This window comes from Trichechus manatus, unplaced genomic scaffold (genome assembly GCF_000243295.1).
Source record: "Trichechus manatus latirostris isolate Lorelei unplaced genomic scaffold, TriManLat1.0 scaffold00338, whole genome shotgun sequence".
Classification (NCBI taxonomy): Eukaryota; Metazoa; Chordata; class Mammalia; order Sirenia; family Trichechidae; genus Trichechus; species Trichechus manatus.
Window position 1 is genome coordinate 786,123 of NW_004444274.1, and position 15,183 is coordinate 801,305.

At 47.6% G+C, this 15,183-nt stretch overlaps 1 protein-coding gene across 1 annotated transcript; it reads right to left on the reverse strand.

The window, feature by feature from the left end:
• Window positions 1-5,921: 5,921 nt before the first annotated feature.
• On the reverse strand, window positions 5,922-11,877 carry PSMC4 (proteasome 26S subunit, ATPase 4). Its single transcript, XM_004390863.3, has 11 exons — window positions 11,644-11,877; window positions 10,734-10,832; window positions 10,423-10,609; window positions 8,804-8,950; window positions 8,613-8,722; window positions 8,418-8,511; window positions 7,069-7,236; window positions 6,906-6,982; window positions 6,615-6,783; window positions 6,329-6,384; window positions 5,922-6,173 (listed from the first exon to the last, which is right to left on the reverse strand). The coding sequence occupies exons 1-11, from the start codon at window positions 11,677-11,679 to the stop codon at window positions 6,060-6,062; spliced, it is 1,257 nt and encodes a 418-aa protein (XP_004390920.1). The 5' UTR covers window positions 11,680-11,877; the 3' UTR covers window positions 5,922-6,059.
• Between the last annotated feature and the right edge of the window lie 3,306 nt (window positions 11,878-15,183).

Here is a 15,183-nt window from a genome sequence, read left to right on the forward strand (position 1 = left end):
CTAGGAGTGGGATTGCTGGATCGAATGGTATGTCTATTTCTAGCTTTCTGAGGAAGCGCCATATCATTTTCCAAAATGGTTGTATCATTTCAAGTAATGTCTTTCAATGATCTAAGTTTGTAAGTACCAAGCAAATAACATATTTCATATCCATTGTTCCCCTCCTAGAAAATGTCACTGCTGAGTTGCATTTTGGATTACTAGATTCCACTGCATGGAATCAGTCTGTTCCCAGCCTCAGCTATCTCTTTTCTTTCAATAAATCTCTCAATTTTACATTAATCAGAGTACAGATGGTTACTCTAGGACAGAGGAAGCAATACGTACACAATTGTTATAAAGAATGCAACATTTCATTAAATTTAAAACACTATTAATTGTAAGATGAACTATTATTTTAACTGCCACTAAGAAAGAAAAAATTGCTGCTGAATTCTTGTCACTTAGAATTTATATGTTATACTTACTGGAAAAGGTATTTCAGACATAGAAAGATTTTTGTCATATATCCTTCTTGTAGCATACATAAAAGGGAAACACAAGTGAATAAAATTGGTTGAAGTATTTCTAAAGCAATAAAAATTCCATCACAACCGCTGGCCTGGCTGACAACAAGCATAATACTATCTCGATTTCAGAGATGCCAATATGCACAAAATACACAATAAACAGCACCTTTTTGTGGAATGGTTGGGTGGTTCATGATGGGTCTTAAGGACCCTTTTAAGCCTTGGTATATTGGATTCCTGCACCATTTTACATTCCCACCAGTAATTCACTAGGGTTCCAATTTTTCCCCATTCTCTCCAACACTTGTTATTTTCTACTCTTCTGATAATAGACGTCCTAGTGGGTATGAAGTGGTATCTCATTGTGGTTGTGATTTACATTTCCCTTATGACTAAGGACTTCGAGCATCTTTTCATGTGCTTATTAGCCATTTGTAGTTTTTTTTGGAAAAAATGCCTATTCAAGTCTTTTGCCCATTTTTTTTTTTTTGTTGTTGTTGTTGAGTTGTAGGAGTTCTTTATATGTTCAGGATACTAGACATTTATGAAATATATGGTGTGCAAATATTTTCTTCCATTCTGTGTGTTGCCTTTTCACTTTCTTTCTAGTGTCCTTTGAGGAACAGAAGTTTTTAACTTTGAGAATGACAAATTTATTATTTTGTTATTGGTGTTTTTGGTGTCTTATCTAAGAAACCATTGCCAAATCCAAGTTCATGAAGATTTATATAGTTTTGTATATAAGAGTTTTATAATTTTGGCTCTTACATTTAGGCCTTTGATCCATTTTGAGTTAATTTTTGTATATGGAGTGAGGTAAAGGTCCAACTTCATTCTTTTGCATGTGGATATCCAATTGTCCCAACACATTTACTGATGAAACCATTCTTTCCCCATTGCATGGACCTGGAACCCTTGTCAAAAATAAATTGACCACAGATGTATGGATTTATTTCTGTGCTTTCAATTTTATTCCATTGATCTATGGCTATCCTTATGCTAGTACCACCTTGTGGTGAAATAAATTTCTTTGTGTGATCTTTTGCCTTGATTTTTTGGAAAAATAACTTGTGAGATTTTTCCTCTAAGTCCTGAGGAGTTACCTTTGTCCTAGTTCTTTGGAGAAGTAAGTTAGGGGAGGGGGTGCTATCAGGTTATTTTCTACCGGAGAGGATTTGTTACTTTGCCCAAGGGATTCCTTGAGTTGATTGACATTTCCTGGATAAGCTGTGAACAACTTGATGGTTTTAGACTTTTGTCTGGTATAACAGGACCTGAGTTGATTGACATCTTACGGATAATTGAGGATTAGTTGAACTCTGGTCTGGTGAGGAAGGTCCCGCCTTGTAACTGAAGTGGAATGGGATATATAAACGTCTGGCCTCTAGAGAACCCAGCCTAAGACAAGGACATTCTATCCTAATCATTTTTGATTCCTTATTTTTCAGAGACCCCAGTCAAATGCCAGCTTCCTCAGGTAGGAAAAAATAAGAGCTTCTGTGCCATTAAAATATTTTTGGATTTACTTAGTTGGCTTCCCCTTCTGCACTATGAGATTTTTGACAACAGGGACTGAGTCTGATTTCCAGAGTGCCAGAGAATAGGTGTTGGGCGAACAATTCTCAACAGTGGCAGAATAACCCCCAACCACCAGAGAACCATACTGCTGAAGGTTCAGCCAGTCAGATGGACTCAAGGAGAGAAGGATCTTGCAAGAGGGCCATCCTCAGTGTTGGGGCGTTTAGTTGCCCTTTTATCCAGTGCTTGGGTTATTTACATTTGTGTACGTTGTATTCATGTACTCCTCTCACTAGCCCTGAGATTTAGGTGTTATGCCCATTTAACCCAGGAGGACTCTGAGAGACAGAGTTTCAGGCAGATGCTTCAAGTTGCACTATGATGAGATAGGACGGAAACAGAAACCAACGTTCCTAACTCCAGGAGGGGTTGCTCCATTCAGGTCATGGCAATATCCGCCCTCTGGGTTGTTTTCCTTACTGTTATTTCTGGGCACATATCTTTGTTCTCTTTTTCCCAATCTCTTTGTCTTTTCTCATCCATGATTAGGGGTGGTTTTGTCACCTCAATCATTTTCCTTCTTTACCTTCTCTCTTCTTAATATCTAGTGGCTTCTAAGATTCTTTTTTTCTCTTGTGTGTTTTGTTATTGCAGTTTTTAAAAAAGTATCTAATTTAAAAGGTCAAATATTATAGAAATTATATAACAAAACAAAAAGCATTCCTGAGGTACCCTCAGCCCCTATTTCCCAATCCACTTTCAAGAGGCAACTACTTTCCATCCCTTTGTTTTTGTTTTTTTTTTTCTGAAGTTTCGTCTATATTTCTAAATTATATGCTTTTTAAAAATTCATCTTTTTTTTTTTAAAAAAAAAATCAAGAATAAGCAAATGCAGAGAGACAAACGTAGATGAGTGGCTACCAGAGGCTGGCAGGAGAGGGGAGCGGGCAGTTACTGTTTTAAAAAAAAAAAAAAGTAAAAATAATTTTTTTTAAAAAATTAGGAAAACAAGAAAGAGTAAAAAGAAACAATCAGTTTTAGACATGATATTGAACGTGGAAGATGAAGGCTTTAAGTCTCTAACAGCCTCCTACCCTCTCCAGTCTTTTCTCTGAAGCTGTTCTGCTTTCACAGAAGGAATCCTCCAGTCTCCTGCCTGGGGTCTCATTTAATCAGCATCCCCACGACCAGCCCAGCACCACTGGTCCAGCCTTTCCAAATGGTAAACCTGCAGTTTGGGGCCAGGCTAGAGAAGGGTTTTGGGGCCTCCAATCATAGCAGCTAATATTTATCTGTGGAGCCATGGTGGCACAGTTGTTGAAGCGCTCGGCTAACCGAAAGGTGTTTCAAACCCACCAGCTGCTCCGCAGAAAGATGTAGCAGTCCGCCTCTGTAGAGATTACAGCCTTGGAAACCCTATGGGGCAGTTCTACTCTGTCCTTCAAGGTCGTTATGAGTCAGAATTGACTCAACGGCAGTGTATTTTTTTTTTGATTCAGTGTTTACTACATGCCAGGTTCTACTGTACACATTTCATATGTATGAACTCTGATTTCTATATGGCCTTTTAGGTAGTCCTCCTGTTTGTAGCCCTCACCTTCAGCGGAACCTGGTACCTCAGACTCTTAGTCATCTAGTGCTTCTGTAACAGAAATACCGCAAGTGGATGACTTCAACAAACAGAAATTTATTCTCTCACAGTCTAGTAGGCCAAATTGAGGGTGCCAGCTCTAGGGGAAGGTTTTCTCTGTCACCTCTGGAGGATGTCCCTGTCATCAATTTTCCCCTAGTCTAGGAGCTTCTCTGCACAGGAACCCCAGGTCCAAAGGATGTGCTGTGCCCCCAGTGCTGCTTTCTTGGTGGTATCAGGTCTCCATGTCTCTCTGCTCGCTTCTCTCTTTTATGTCTCAGAAGAGATGGATTTAACATATAACCGAATTCTTGTAGATTGAGTCCTGCCTCATTAACATAGCTGCCTCTAATCTTGCCTCATTAACATCATAGAGGTAGGATTTACAACACATAGGAAAATCACATCAGATGACAAAATGGTGGACAATCACACAATACTGGGAATCATGGACTAGCCAAGTTGACACACATTTTTAGGGGGACAGTTCAATCTGCAATAGGCTCCTAACCCTCTCAGAAATGGGAATTGCTGTCTCTGGGCTTCCTTTGCTGCCAGCTCAGATCAGCTGTCAGTGAGTAGGTATCCATTTGTTTTGTAACTTCCAAAACTGTGTGGCTGCCGTCTCTTCTCTCCCCCTTTGTCTTTGTGGGCTTATGCCTTACTCTCTTATCTCCTTATTCTCATTTTAGCGAGGTTTCAGGAGGGGGAAGTTAACTTCTCTGTTCCACCTGCCATGCTTAACCAGAAGTCTCCTTCTTATCTACGGAGGCATCACCTCCTTCACTTCATGGACTTCTGATTCCTCCACTATTTTTCCTTACACCTTCATCCCGTCTCCCTCCCAAATACATACGGACATTCATGTGTTTGTTCAAGAAACGTTAACTTAATGTCTACCACGTGCAGACACTATGGTAGGGGCAGGGGCTTGAATTGGGACCAAGGTACCAACCTGACCATTCTAGAGCAGATTCCAGTCTAGAGAAGGGGACAGGCAAGCACATGAGAAATTATACAGGATGCAGTGCGTGCCAGGAGCCCCTAGGCGGTGCAAATGATTAACACACTCGGCTGGTAACTGAAAGGTTGGAGATTTGAGTAACCCACAGACACCTCAGAAGAAAGGCCTGGTGATCTTCCAAAAAATCAGCCATTGAAAACCCTATGGAGCAGATTACTCTGACACACACGGGGTCGCTGTAAGTCAGTGTCAACTGGACGGCAACTGGTAGTTAAGTACCAAGACAAAGTATGCATATGGTGCTAGGGGAGCACAGAGGAAAGGCTGCTAACCTTGGGGGTCAGGGAAGGCTGCCTAGAGGGAGAAGTGTCTAAACGGCAACCTCAAGGAGTGGGAATTAGTCCGGCAAGGAGAAACGGGCAGTCTGAGCTGTGGAAATAAGCATGTGCAAAGGCTTAGAGGTGGGCACGCACTTTAGGGACCTGCAAGTAGATCAGGAGTGACCAGACCCAGACACGGGGCAAGATGAGAGCAAGGCCAGGTCACACAGGCCCCATAAGCCACACTAAGCTGTGGCTGAAACGGACTAGAAGAGGATGAACGGTGCATGTAGCGAACCTCGGTCAGATACAACTGGAAGGGGCCTTTCAGGGATGGCGACCACGGGTGCAGCAAACCTCACTTTGTGTACGCACAAAAGGGCAAAGCTTTGGGCTGTCAGAAAGTACTAAAAAAGAATTTCACTAGAAGTCACATGTGACTCAGGAGAAGCCTTGTTTGTTTGAGGAGTTGGCTGTCAGCCAGAAATGACAGCTTTTGACAGCAAGACAGAACACCTCTGTGACATGCCTGAGCCGACATGCACACTCGGGGGCACTGACGTCAGTGTTCACTCAGCAACCAGCCCCGACTGCTCCAGCACTCCTGTGTGGAGAACTAGTCACAGAATCCAGGGGTCCAACCCCACCTCTGCAAGCTGCTCTGGGGGATCCTGAAGGGTGTCTCTCTGTCCCTGATATTCCTTGAGTGTGAGGAAGGCAGAATCGTGGAAAATTCAAACCGTCTTCTACCTGTAGGAAATGGGGGTGGGGGTGCACAGAGGCTTTATTTTGTGGTCAGGGGCTTCTGTTTAGGTTCATTTTCCATCCGTCCCCAAATTTCTGCAATCATCTGGTTCTAATTCTTTGCCTCTCTCAAGCTGTGACCCAGGCATCTGTCAGGAGCTCAGGAGGGGCACAGAGGGTACTGTTCCAGGCCCAGGCTCTCCAAAGGAGTGAGGCTTCTAAGAAGAAATGAAGCAGGATTCGATCGTCTATATTTATTGAATAAACCAACCCTGGATGAAGAGAGAAGAGGACCAGGTTTTGGGACAGAGGTACCTAGGGAGGTGAGAGAAGTCTGGACCCCTGTGGCGGGTGGGGGAAATGTGGGGGGAGGGTCACTTGTAAAACTCATGTTCCTGCTCATCCTTCTTGATGACGGTCTTATATGCTTTCTCGAAGTCCTTGGCCAGAACAATGTAGCGGTTCTCCCGGACGGCCAACATTCCACTCTGTCAAGGGGTGAAAGTCAAAATCTACTCCCTCCACTCCTGACCCCTGGTGATGGTAGAGGAAGAGACACACCAAGACCCCAGGGGGGCCAGAAGGGAAAGGAAGGGTCATCACACACACCCTGCCAGGGATCCAGAGAGAAATCATCACTCACCTCCTGACAGATGGAGTTGATATCAGCTCCAGAAATCTTATCTGGCCGGGCCACATCTGAAGTGGGTGAGTTAAGGAAACCATTTCCTGTATGGAGGTTGAATGCCTGGGGCCAGAAGTCATCCATGGCTGTTTCTGTCACCACCCCTCCTCCCTGGACCTTGCTCTCCCCACCTGCACCGTTGGGGTCATGGTGACAGCAGATGTGGAAACGAAGCTTTCAAGGAAGCCAGATTTGATCCCAGTTCCCAACCCTGGCCCCTCCCCTCACTTCCAGAACAGGATACAATCTTCCAAGTCCACCTCTTCAGAGAGATTCATCTTGCTGGTGATAGTGGAGAAAATCAATCTCTTCTGGCGGCGGTCAGGGAGTGGGAATTCAATTTTACGGTCTAGGCGGCCCGGCCGCAGCAGGGCAGGATCCAAGGTGTCTGCTCTGTTCGTGGCCATGATCACCTGGCATCGGGGTGGGCCGGCTCAGACTGCGCCTTCCTCCCATCATGATACCCACCACCTTCCAGCCCCTCCTTCCCACAGGTCCTACACCACACCTCCCCTTGCCCGTCCCGAACCCGAACCTTGACATTGACATTCTGGTCAAATCCATCCATTTGATTCAGCAGCTCCAGCAGGATCCTCTGCACCTCCCTGTCAGCTGAAGAGAGCATGACACGATCAGCCTAGGCCATCCTGTGCTAAAAGCCAGCCCAAGACCCCGCTCCCTGTTCGGGCGTCACTCACCCCCAGTCTGGGCATCGAATCTCTTGGTGGCGATGGCATCTATCTCGTCTATGAAGATGATGGCAGGTGCGTTCTCCTTGGCCAGGCGGAACACGTCCCGCACCATGCGGGGGCCCTCACCCAGGTACTTCTGTACAAACTCTGAGCCCACGACCCGGATAAACGCGGCTGACGGCACAATAACAAGGGTTATTAACAGTGATACCCCTTCGTTTACGTGACCACTCCAAGTGGCCACATCATTCTCTCATGTCCATGGCTGTGTCCCAGAACCAGCCACCTGCTCGTCTCTCCCCACGGCCCATAGCAACCCAGCAGCCGAAATCATGAATCCTGCCCACAGATGAACTGTTTCGTGGCCCAACATTTAAAAATCAGGATATTAAATACAAAAAAAAAAATCTGGATTTCCTCTAGAAAAATCAGTAAAAACAAGATACGCTGTTCATCCACTAATGCATCATATTCCCTCACCGAGAGTCTGAGTTCCCATTTCCTGTGTGGACCTACTTTTTAATATCCTGCAACAGTCGGGGGCCGCAGGCACGCTCACCCTGCAATGAGGTGAAAGACAGGTTTGTCCTGGGCCCCTCCTTTTTAACTTGTTTCTTAATGAGCTGATAGGGCTTTGTGCTGCGCTGAGCACACCTCCAAAACTCCTCCCCCATGCGCCATGGAGAAGGGAGACACACAGTCCAAATGTCGGCCAGGTGGTTTCAGGTCATCAGCTCGGAGCTGAGCCATGCTGCAGCCCTGTCCTGCTCACTCTCTAAAATCCTGACCCTCATACCTGCCTCCTGCTAACTGAACTGAAAGGTTGGCAGTTAGAACCCACCTGTCATAGACTGAATTATGTCCCCCCAAAAATATGTCTATCAGTTTGGCTGGGCCATGATTCGCGGTATTGTGTGGCTGTCCTCCGTTTTGTGATTGTAATCTTATGGTTAAAAGGATTAGGGTAAGATGTAACATCTTTACTAAGGTCACATTCCTGATCCAATGTAAAGGGAGTTTCCCTCGGGTGTAGCCTGCACCACCTGTTATCTTAAAAGAGATAAAAACAAAGGGAAGTGAGCAGAGAGTGGGAGACCTCATACCAATAGAAAATATACCACGTTATTTCATTAATTACTCACAATTACTCTGTGAAGTGAGTTTTGCTAATTAGCTGAGGAAACTGAGGCACCAGGAGGTGGAGTCACCAGCCTGTGTTTGTAGAGCTGGAGGGAGGTTTGAACCTAGAGCCTGTGTTCTCATTCGTGGTACCCCTGCACTTCTTGAGGAGGGGGCAGGGAGCAGGGTCAAAAGAGCCAAGCTCAGCGCACGGGGGAGGTGTGTGAGACACTCACCTGTCGTGTGATGTGCCACAGCCTTTGCCAACATGGTCTTCCCGCAGCCGGGCGGGCCATACATGAGGACGCCTCGAGGAGGATCGATGCCGATCTGCACCCGGAGGCGGGAGAAAGAAGGGTAAGCCCGGGAGTCCCGCCACCAACCCCAGACCCAGCAGGGCCTCTTGTTTCCCTGCCACCCCGACTCCTCACCTGCTTGTAGAGCTCGAAGTGGGTGAGTGGGAGCTCGACAGCTTCACGCACCTCCTGCTTCTGGATGTCCATGCCCCCAATGTCTGCGTACATCACGTCGGGCTTCTGGTCTGGTGGGAGAGCAAAGATGGAGCTCCCGGCCTGGCCCCCAGGGTTTATAGGGGCCTCCCCAGCCCCGGGCTCCCCCTCACCTGAGGTGAGCATCATGATGCTGCTGTCGGCCTCGGGAGGCAGCACATCCACCAGGGCATTGCTGTGCTTGTGGAGGGCCACTGAGGCGTTGGGCTTGAGCAGCTCGCGGTCAATGGTGCTCAGGATGCGCACGTAGTAGTTGGAGCCTTTGGGAGGGGAAGTGAAAGATGCCAGTCCTTCCAAACCGCTCTCTCCTCCCTGATCTCTCTCACTAAGACCCTGACTGACCCCCTCGTAGCCTCCAGACTTACCTCTTCTAGTCTGTCCCCCATATTCACACCCACGATGTCCTTGTCTGTCTACAGCCCTGAGTCCCCTGAGCTTCTGCCCCGGGTGGCCAGCTACCTCCTGGGATACTGTCCCTGGATGTCCTTTGGGAACCTCTCACTCACTGTGATGTTGGTGTTGCCCCCTAAACTGTGCTGCTCCCCCAGGATCTGTCTCAGGGAGGTCCCCCCATCCCCCAGCCAGAGCCCCAGGCCTCATCTTGGACCTTTGTCCCCGTCCCTCCACTGACTGTTAGTCACCGCAACCTTCCACCCAGCCTCCTGAATGTAACTCCAGTCAGTCCCTACTCTCCTCCCCATGGTTTCTGCCTGGATTCAGCCCTATCCTCTCCCGTCTGGGTCTCTGCACCAGACTCCTCCCTGGTCTCCCAGCCTCCAGTCTCACCTCCTCCAAGTAGACATCTCCTTCCAGCCTCCATCTTTCTCCTGATCTTCAGACCTGGCTGTCCAGCAGCCTCCTGGACACCTCCCTGTGAGTATCCTAAATTACCCTCACTGTCTCCCTCCAAACCGACTCTCTGTCCACGGGATAGCCCCACTGTCCCCCTAAGTCCCACAGGTCAAAGATATGGGCCTGGATACCTCTCTCCCCTCACTTCCCATCAGTCCAGTTCGGGGCACAATCACACCCTTCCCCACAATGATTACAAGAACTTGGCTTAGCAGAGGCCAGAAGCAAGAAAAGGTACCAGAGACAACGGGCATCAGAGGGGCAGGGCCTAGACCTACGTTGATAACAACAGCTACCACACACTGAGTTCTTCCCAAGGGTCGGGCCCTACGCTGAATGTTTCACGTGCACAATCACATTTAATCCTCTGGACAACCCTCCAAGGCCAGTGTAGCCAAGACCCCCTGAAGAAAGTGAGACCCAGCGAGAAGCAGGGTCTTACCCAAAAACCCACAACCACTAAGTGGCCGTGTCTGATTCCAGAGCCCAATGTTAACACTCCACCAATGTTTCCAAATTGCAGGCAGCAGTTTGTCATGAGATCAGTTTGAGGGCCACGACTAGACTTTTGTTTAAAACAAAACAGACTAGAGCAGAATAGAAAACACATCTGAGTGTGTCACATATTAAACCATATAATAAGGCTAACTAGCCTTCGGTGAAACCTTTTGGTCATATGAATAGAGACACACACACACGATGTAAAATATATTTCAACTTTTAGATCAAACTCAAAATACTCTGAAACACACCATTACACCATCCTGCCTTGCTTGCTTCTGTAACATCCTAGCACATTTCCTGGCACATGGCAGGAACAGTTGTTGAATGAACAGATGAGTGAATGAGCATGCCCCCTGCCCTCCACATACACACATACCTGTGGTGGAGCCCACAATGGCTGTATTCTGATCCACAGCCTCCAGAAACTGCCCGATGACCAGCGGGATGCTCTGGATCCGCTTCACCTCCTCCTGGGCATGGAGGAATTCCTTCTTCAGGTTCTTTTGCTCATCCTTGATGTACTCCTCCTGCACCTCCAAGAACTCCAGCTCTTGCTGCAGCTTCTGTGAGCAGAGAGGGGAGGGGTGGGAGATGGCTCTAGGCCATGTTAGGCCAGGAAGTGGTGGGAGGTAAAGGGAGCGTGGGATGCTGGGCCCTGTGCAGGGTCTGAGTTGGGGCTGAATGTACCTTGTAGCGGCTGTACAGGTCCTCCAGGTCCTCAGGCTCAGGCCCCAGGAAGGACAGGCCAGTCTGGGGCCGGGATACAGATAGTGCTGGAATCTCATCCTAGACCAAGGAGTAAAATTCAGGTTGGAAGAGGGTCCCCTCATGAACACATCTAGAGCCCCTTCTGCACTTCACCATAAAGTCACTCAGCCCCTAGCCTAACTGGCTCCTAACAAGCATTCAGCTCCTCCAAACAGATCCCTGAAACCGCTCAGCCCCCTAAACAGGCCCCTGATGTCACCCAATCCTCAACTGGAACCTAAATGTTACATCAACTCCTTACCAGACCTCAAAGCCACCGAGCCCCCCTCAACAGGCTCCTAATGTCAGATGACTCTCCCATATAGGCTGTGAATGTCACCAAGCCTTCAAACAGTCCTAGTATTACCCAGTTTCCCCCCAAAGTTCCCTTATATCGCAGAACTCCAACTCACATCCGGCCCTTGATGTCATCCAGACCCCCAGGAAGGCCCCAAGCATCATTCAGCCAAGCCCTAGATAATACTTAGCCCCCTAGCCATCATTCGGTTCCACAGGTGGGTCCCACACTGCACTCACCTTCTCACACCCACCCCTGCCGAGCCCCCGACATCACTAAGCTTCCCAGCCAGGTGTCGTAATCAGTCAGTCCCCAAAGAATCTCTAACGTCACTCATTCCTCCAGCCCTGCTTTCTGAGCCTTACCGCCCTCCTAACACTACTCGGTCCCCCAGACAGGCCTCCCGAAGGCACAAAGCTCTCCAACAAGGCCTCTGAAATCACCCAGACCCGGGCCAGGATCCTCGAAGTCACGCGGGCCTCCACTCAGGCCCAGTTTCGCCCTCTCCCCGCGAACCAGGCCCAGACTAAAAAGCCCAAGTCCCCACCAGACCTGAGCCTTCTCCACCAAGATGCCTATTTCCTCCATAGTGACCAAGCCGGCCGCTGTGTGGCCCTGCCAGATCCGGCCTCCCCTTCCGCTGACGCAACCGGAAGTCTCTATCGTCGGAGAATTCTGGGAAACATAGTTCAAAACTTCGCTGAAAGCTGGCTGGGTGGGCCGGAGAGGATAGTGGGAAGGAAGACCTCGTTCTAGGCTCCGCCCCCAAGATAAGCTCTTGCGCCCTTTGAAAGTCGCGGGCCGGGGAGCGGTGCGCGTGCGCACTAGCGCACGAAACGGCCGTGTAGCTTGGCAGGCGATGGCGCAGGCTTGCTTGACAGACGGCGTGCGTTCATTGCTCTTTTACTGAGAAAATTGTAAGAGATGTGGCAGGAGAGTGTGGTGGCCAAGTGCTCCTCGCAGTCATTCAGTAGTGGGGCAGGCTATACCTCAGGCCGGGGTTCGGAGAGGGTTTTTTTTCCCCAGCGAATCTCCGCGTCAGCTGCGCCAGAGGACTGCCCCCCGCGCGGGGGCAGGAGTGCCCGGGCTGCCCAGAGAGTGATACTGAACCCGGCAGCACTCCTGGGGTGCTCAGCCGTCAGCCTGCGTTACCCTTAGCAGCGAAGGACCTGTGCCAGGCCCTACCCTTAAGCCTTACATGCATCGTTTCTTTGAATCTTTCCGGAAAAAACCCACACCCATTACCGTCCGTCGATTTCACTCATAGCGACCCTATAGGACAGTAGAACTACCTGAAAGGGTTTCCAAGGCTGTAATCTTTATGGAAGCAGACTGCCACATCTTTCTCCCAGACCGGCGCTTAACCACTGCGCCACCAGCGCTCCTCCATTGAATCTTGTAACAGGTATTGTATGCCCGACTTCACCCAAAAGGAAACAGACTCAGAGCCGTGAAGCCACTTGCCACAGTCGAAGGAGCCGAGAGCACCGTTTGGAGCCCAAATCTGTCTGACTCCAAAAAGCCTGTGCTCCTGGCCCCAGGGATACACTGCAGCCCATCACACCAGCTACAGTACTTGTTAAGTAATTTTTTTGTGTGTGGTAAATGTATATGTAACAAATCGTTTGTTATCTGAATAGTATTCACGTGTGCAGTTCAGTGACATTAGTTATGTTTATCATGTTCTTCAGCCATGACCATTATCGGTTTCCAAATTTTCCCATCACCCTAAACGGAAGCTTAGTGTCCTCTTAAGCAGTGAAAAGTAAACTTTTTATTGAGTAAAAATACAGAGAAGTGCACAGATCATTACTGTATAGCTCAACGAATTTACACAAAGCGAATACACTGGTATAAACAGCACCCAGATCAAGAAGCCAAAGCATCAGCAGCTCCCAAAAGCCCCGTGTGCTCCCTTTCTGCCACTCTTTCCTCCCACACACACGTTGTCGCTTCCCTGACTTCTAACAGCATGGATCATTTTGTCTGTCTTTGGACTCTTGTCTATGTACTTGTACAGTTTGTGCTGTGTGTTTGACTACTCCTGTTTGTGAGATTCATTCATGTGTGTAGGAATTGTTGTTTCATTTTCATTTCTGTATGAAATTCTGTGTGGTTGTGTGAGTGTGCCTCAAGCTAGCTATTTTGCAATTTGGGGCTATACCAAAAAACAAACAAAACCAAATGAGTTGCTGTCAGGACTCACAGCGACCCTGTAGGACAGAGTACAACTGTCCTGTAGGGTTTCCAAAGAGCAGCTCGTGGATTTGAACTGCCGACCTTTGGTTAGCAGTCGAGCTCTTAAGCACGGCACCACCAGGGCTCCAAACGAAATCCCAAACCCATTGCCTTCGAGTTGATTCTGACCCATAGCGACCCTATAGGACAGAGTAGAACTGTCCCATAGGGTTTCATAGGAGCGGCTGGTAGATTCGAACTGTCAACCTTTTGGTTAGCAGCTGAGCTCTTAACCACTATGCCACCAGGGCTCCATTTGGGGCTATAATGGTGCTATAAATATTCTAGTACATTTCTTTTGGTAAATATATGTATTCCTCTCTTTGGGGAATATACTTAGTAGCAGAGTTTCTGGTTGTAAGGTTGGTATGTGTTTAGCTTTAACAGCCACTGCCAGCTGCTTCCGGTGTACTAACTTACACTCCCAGCGGTTGTGGATGAGAATTCCAGGTGTTCTGTCCTCACTAACATTTGGTATTGCCTGTCTTTTTTATTTTATTTTTCCATTCAGGTGGATGTGTTGTGGGTTGTCACACCGGACACCATTGTGCACTTACGTTTGGCCAGCCAGTTTCCAAACCATGATCTCCGAATCCTCACAACCACCTCTGGAGGTAGGTTTGCTTTTCCTCATTTTACAGATGAGGCTCAGACAGGGGGAAGTCACTTCCACTAAATCACATAAAGAATTTGTATGTCCCGCTCAGTGCTAGGGTGGAACGCAGAGATTCATCAGACCTGGTCCTTGCCTTCCTTGCTTAAGGTCTGTCATGCGTCGAATTGTGTCCCCCCAAAATATCTGTCAACTTAGCTAGGCCATGATTCCCAGTATTGTGTGACTGTCCACTATTTGTCATCTGATGTGATTTTCCTATGTGTTGTAAATCCTATCTCTGTAATGTTAATGAGTCAGGGTTAGAGGCAGTTATGTTAATGAAGTAGGGCTCAATCTACAAGATTAGGTTCTGTTGTAAATCAGTCTCTTTTGAGATATGAAAGAGAGAAGCAAGCAGAGAGGGGGGGGACCTCATTCTCACCAAGCAAGAAGAGGCAGGAGCATGTGTCCTTTGCACCTGGGTTCCCTGTGCTGAGAAGCTCCTAGACCAGGGGAAGATTGATGATAAGGACCTTTCCCCAGAGCTGACAGAGAGAGGAAGCCTTCCCCTGGAGCTGGCAGCCTGAATTCAGACTTGTAGCTTCCTAAACTGTGAGAGAATAAGTTTCTCTTTGTTAAAGCCATCCATTTGTGGTATTTCTGTTATAGTAGCACTAGATGACTAAGACAAGGTCCCAGTATTTATTTCCACAAAAAGAGGAAAACAATAACAACAACAAATCCTTCCTTTTTTTCTCTGCATGGAGAACTATGAATTTGGTCTTCTAGATCTCTACCTAACACCCAAAAGGAATCCTAGATTTCTATTTGAGACTTAGAACCTACTACTTTAAATGGAATCCATTCTTTTCCCCTTGCCTCTTGTTTCCCGACCTCCCAGTTTCCAGTCTAAAGACTCAAACCTATCTCCGAGCTTTGCCTTTATTCCCACAAGCCCAGTCAAACCAGTACATTCTCTTTGCTCCCTTTGGTAACGACAAATCCATGTTTCCCTTCGGAGTTTTTTTGGATCATGATAAATAAACATTTCCGGAACGCTGACTTTAAGCACTTTACCTCATTATCTTTCACTTTTTATTTTTAGTAAGAATTCTGACTTGACCTCAGCATTTAATCCTCACAGCAGCCTTAGGAGGTAGATGGTAAAAGTAACCAACATTTATACAAAGCCCTTACCTGTGCCAGGGAAGCTGTAGTGCTTTCTATGTATCATCTGATTTAATTTCCAGAGCCCTTTG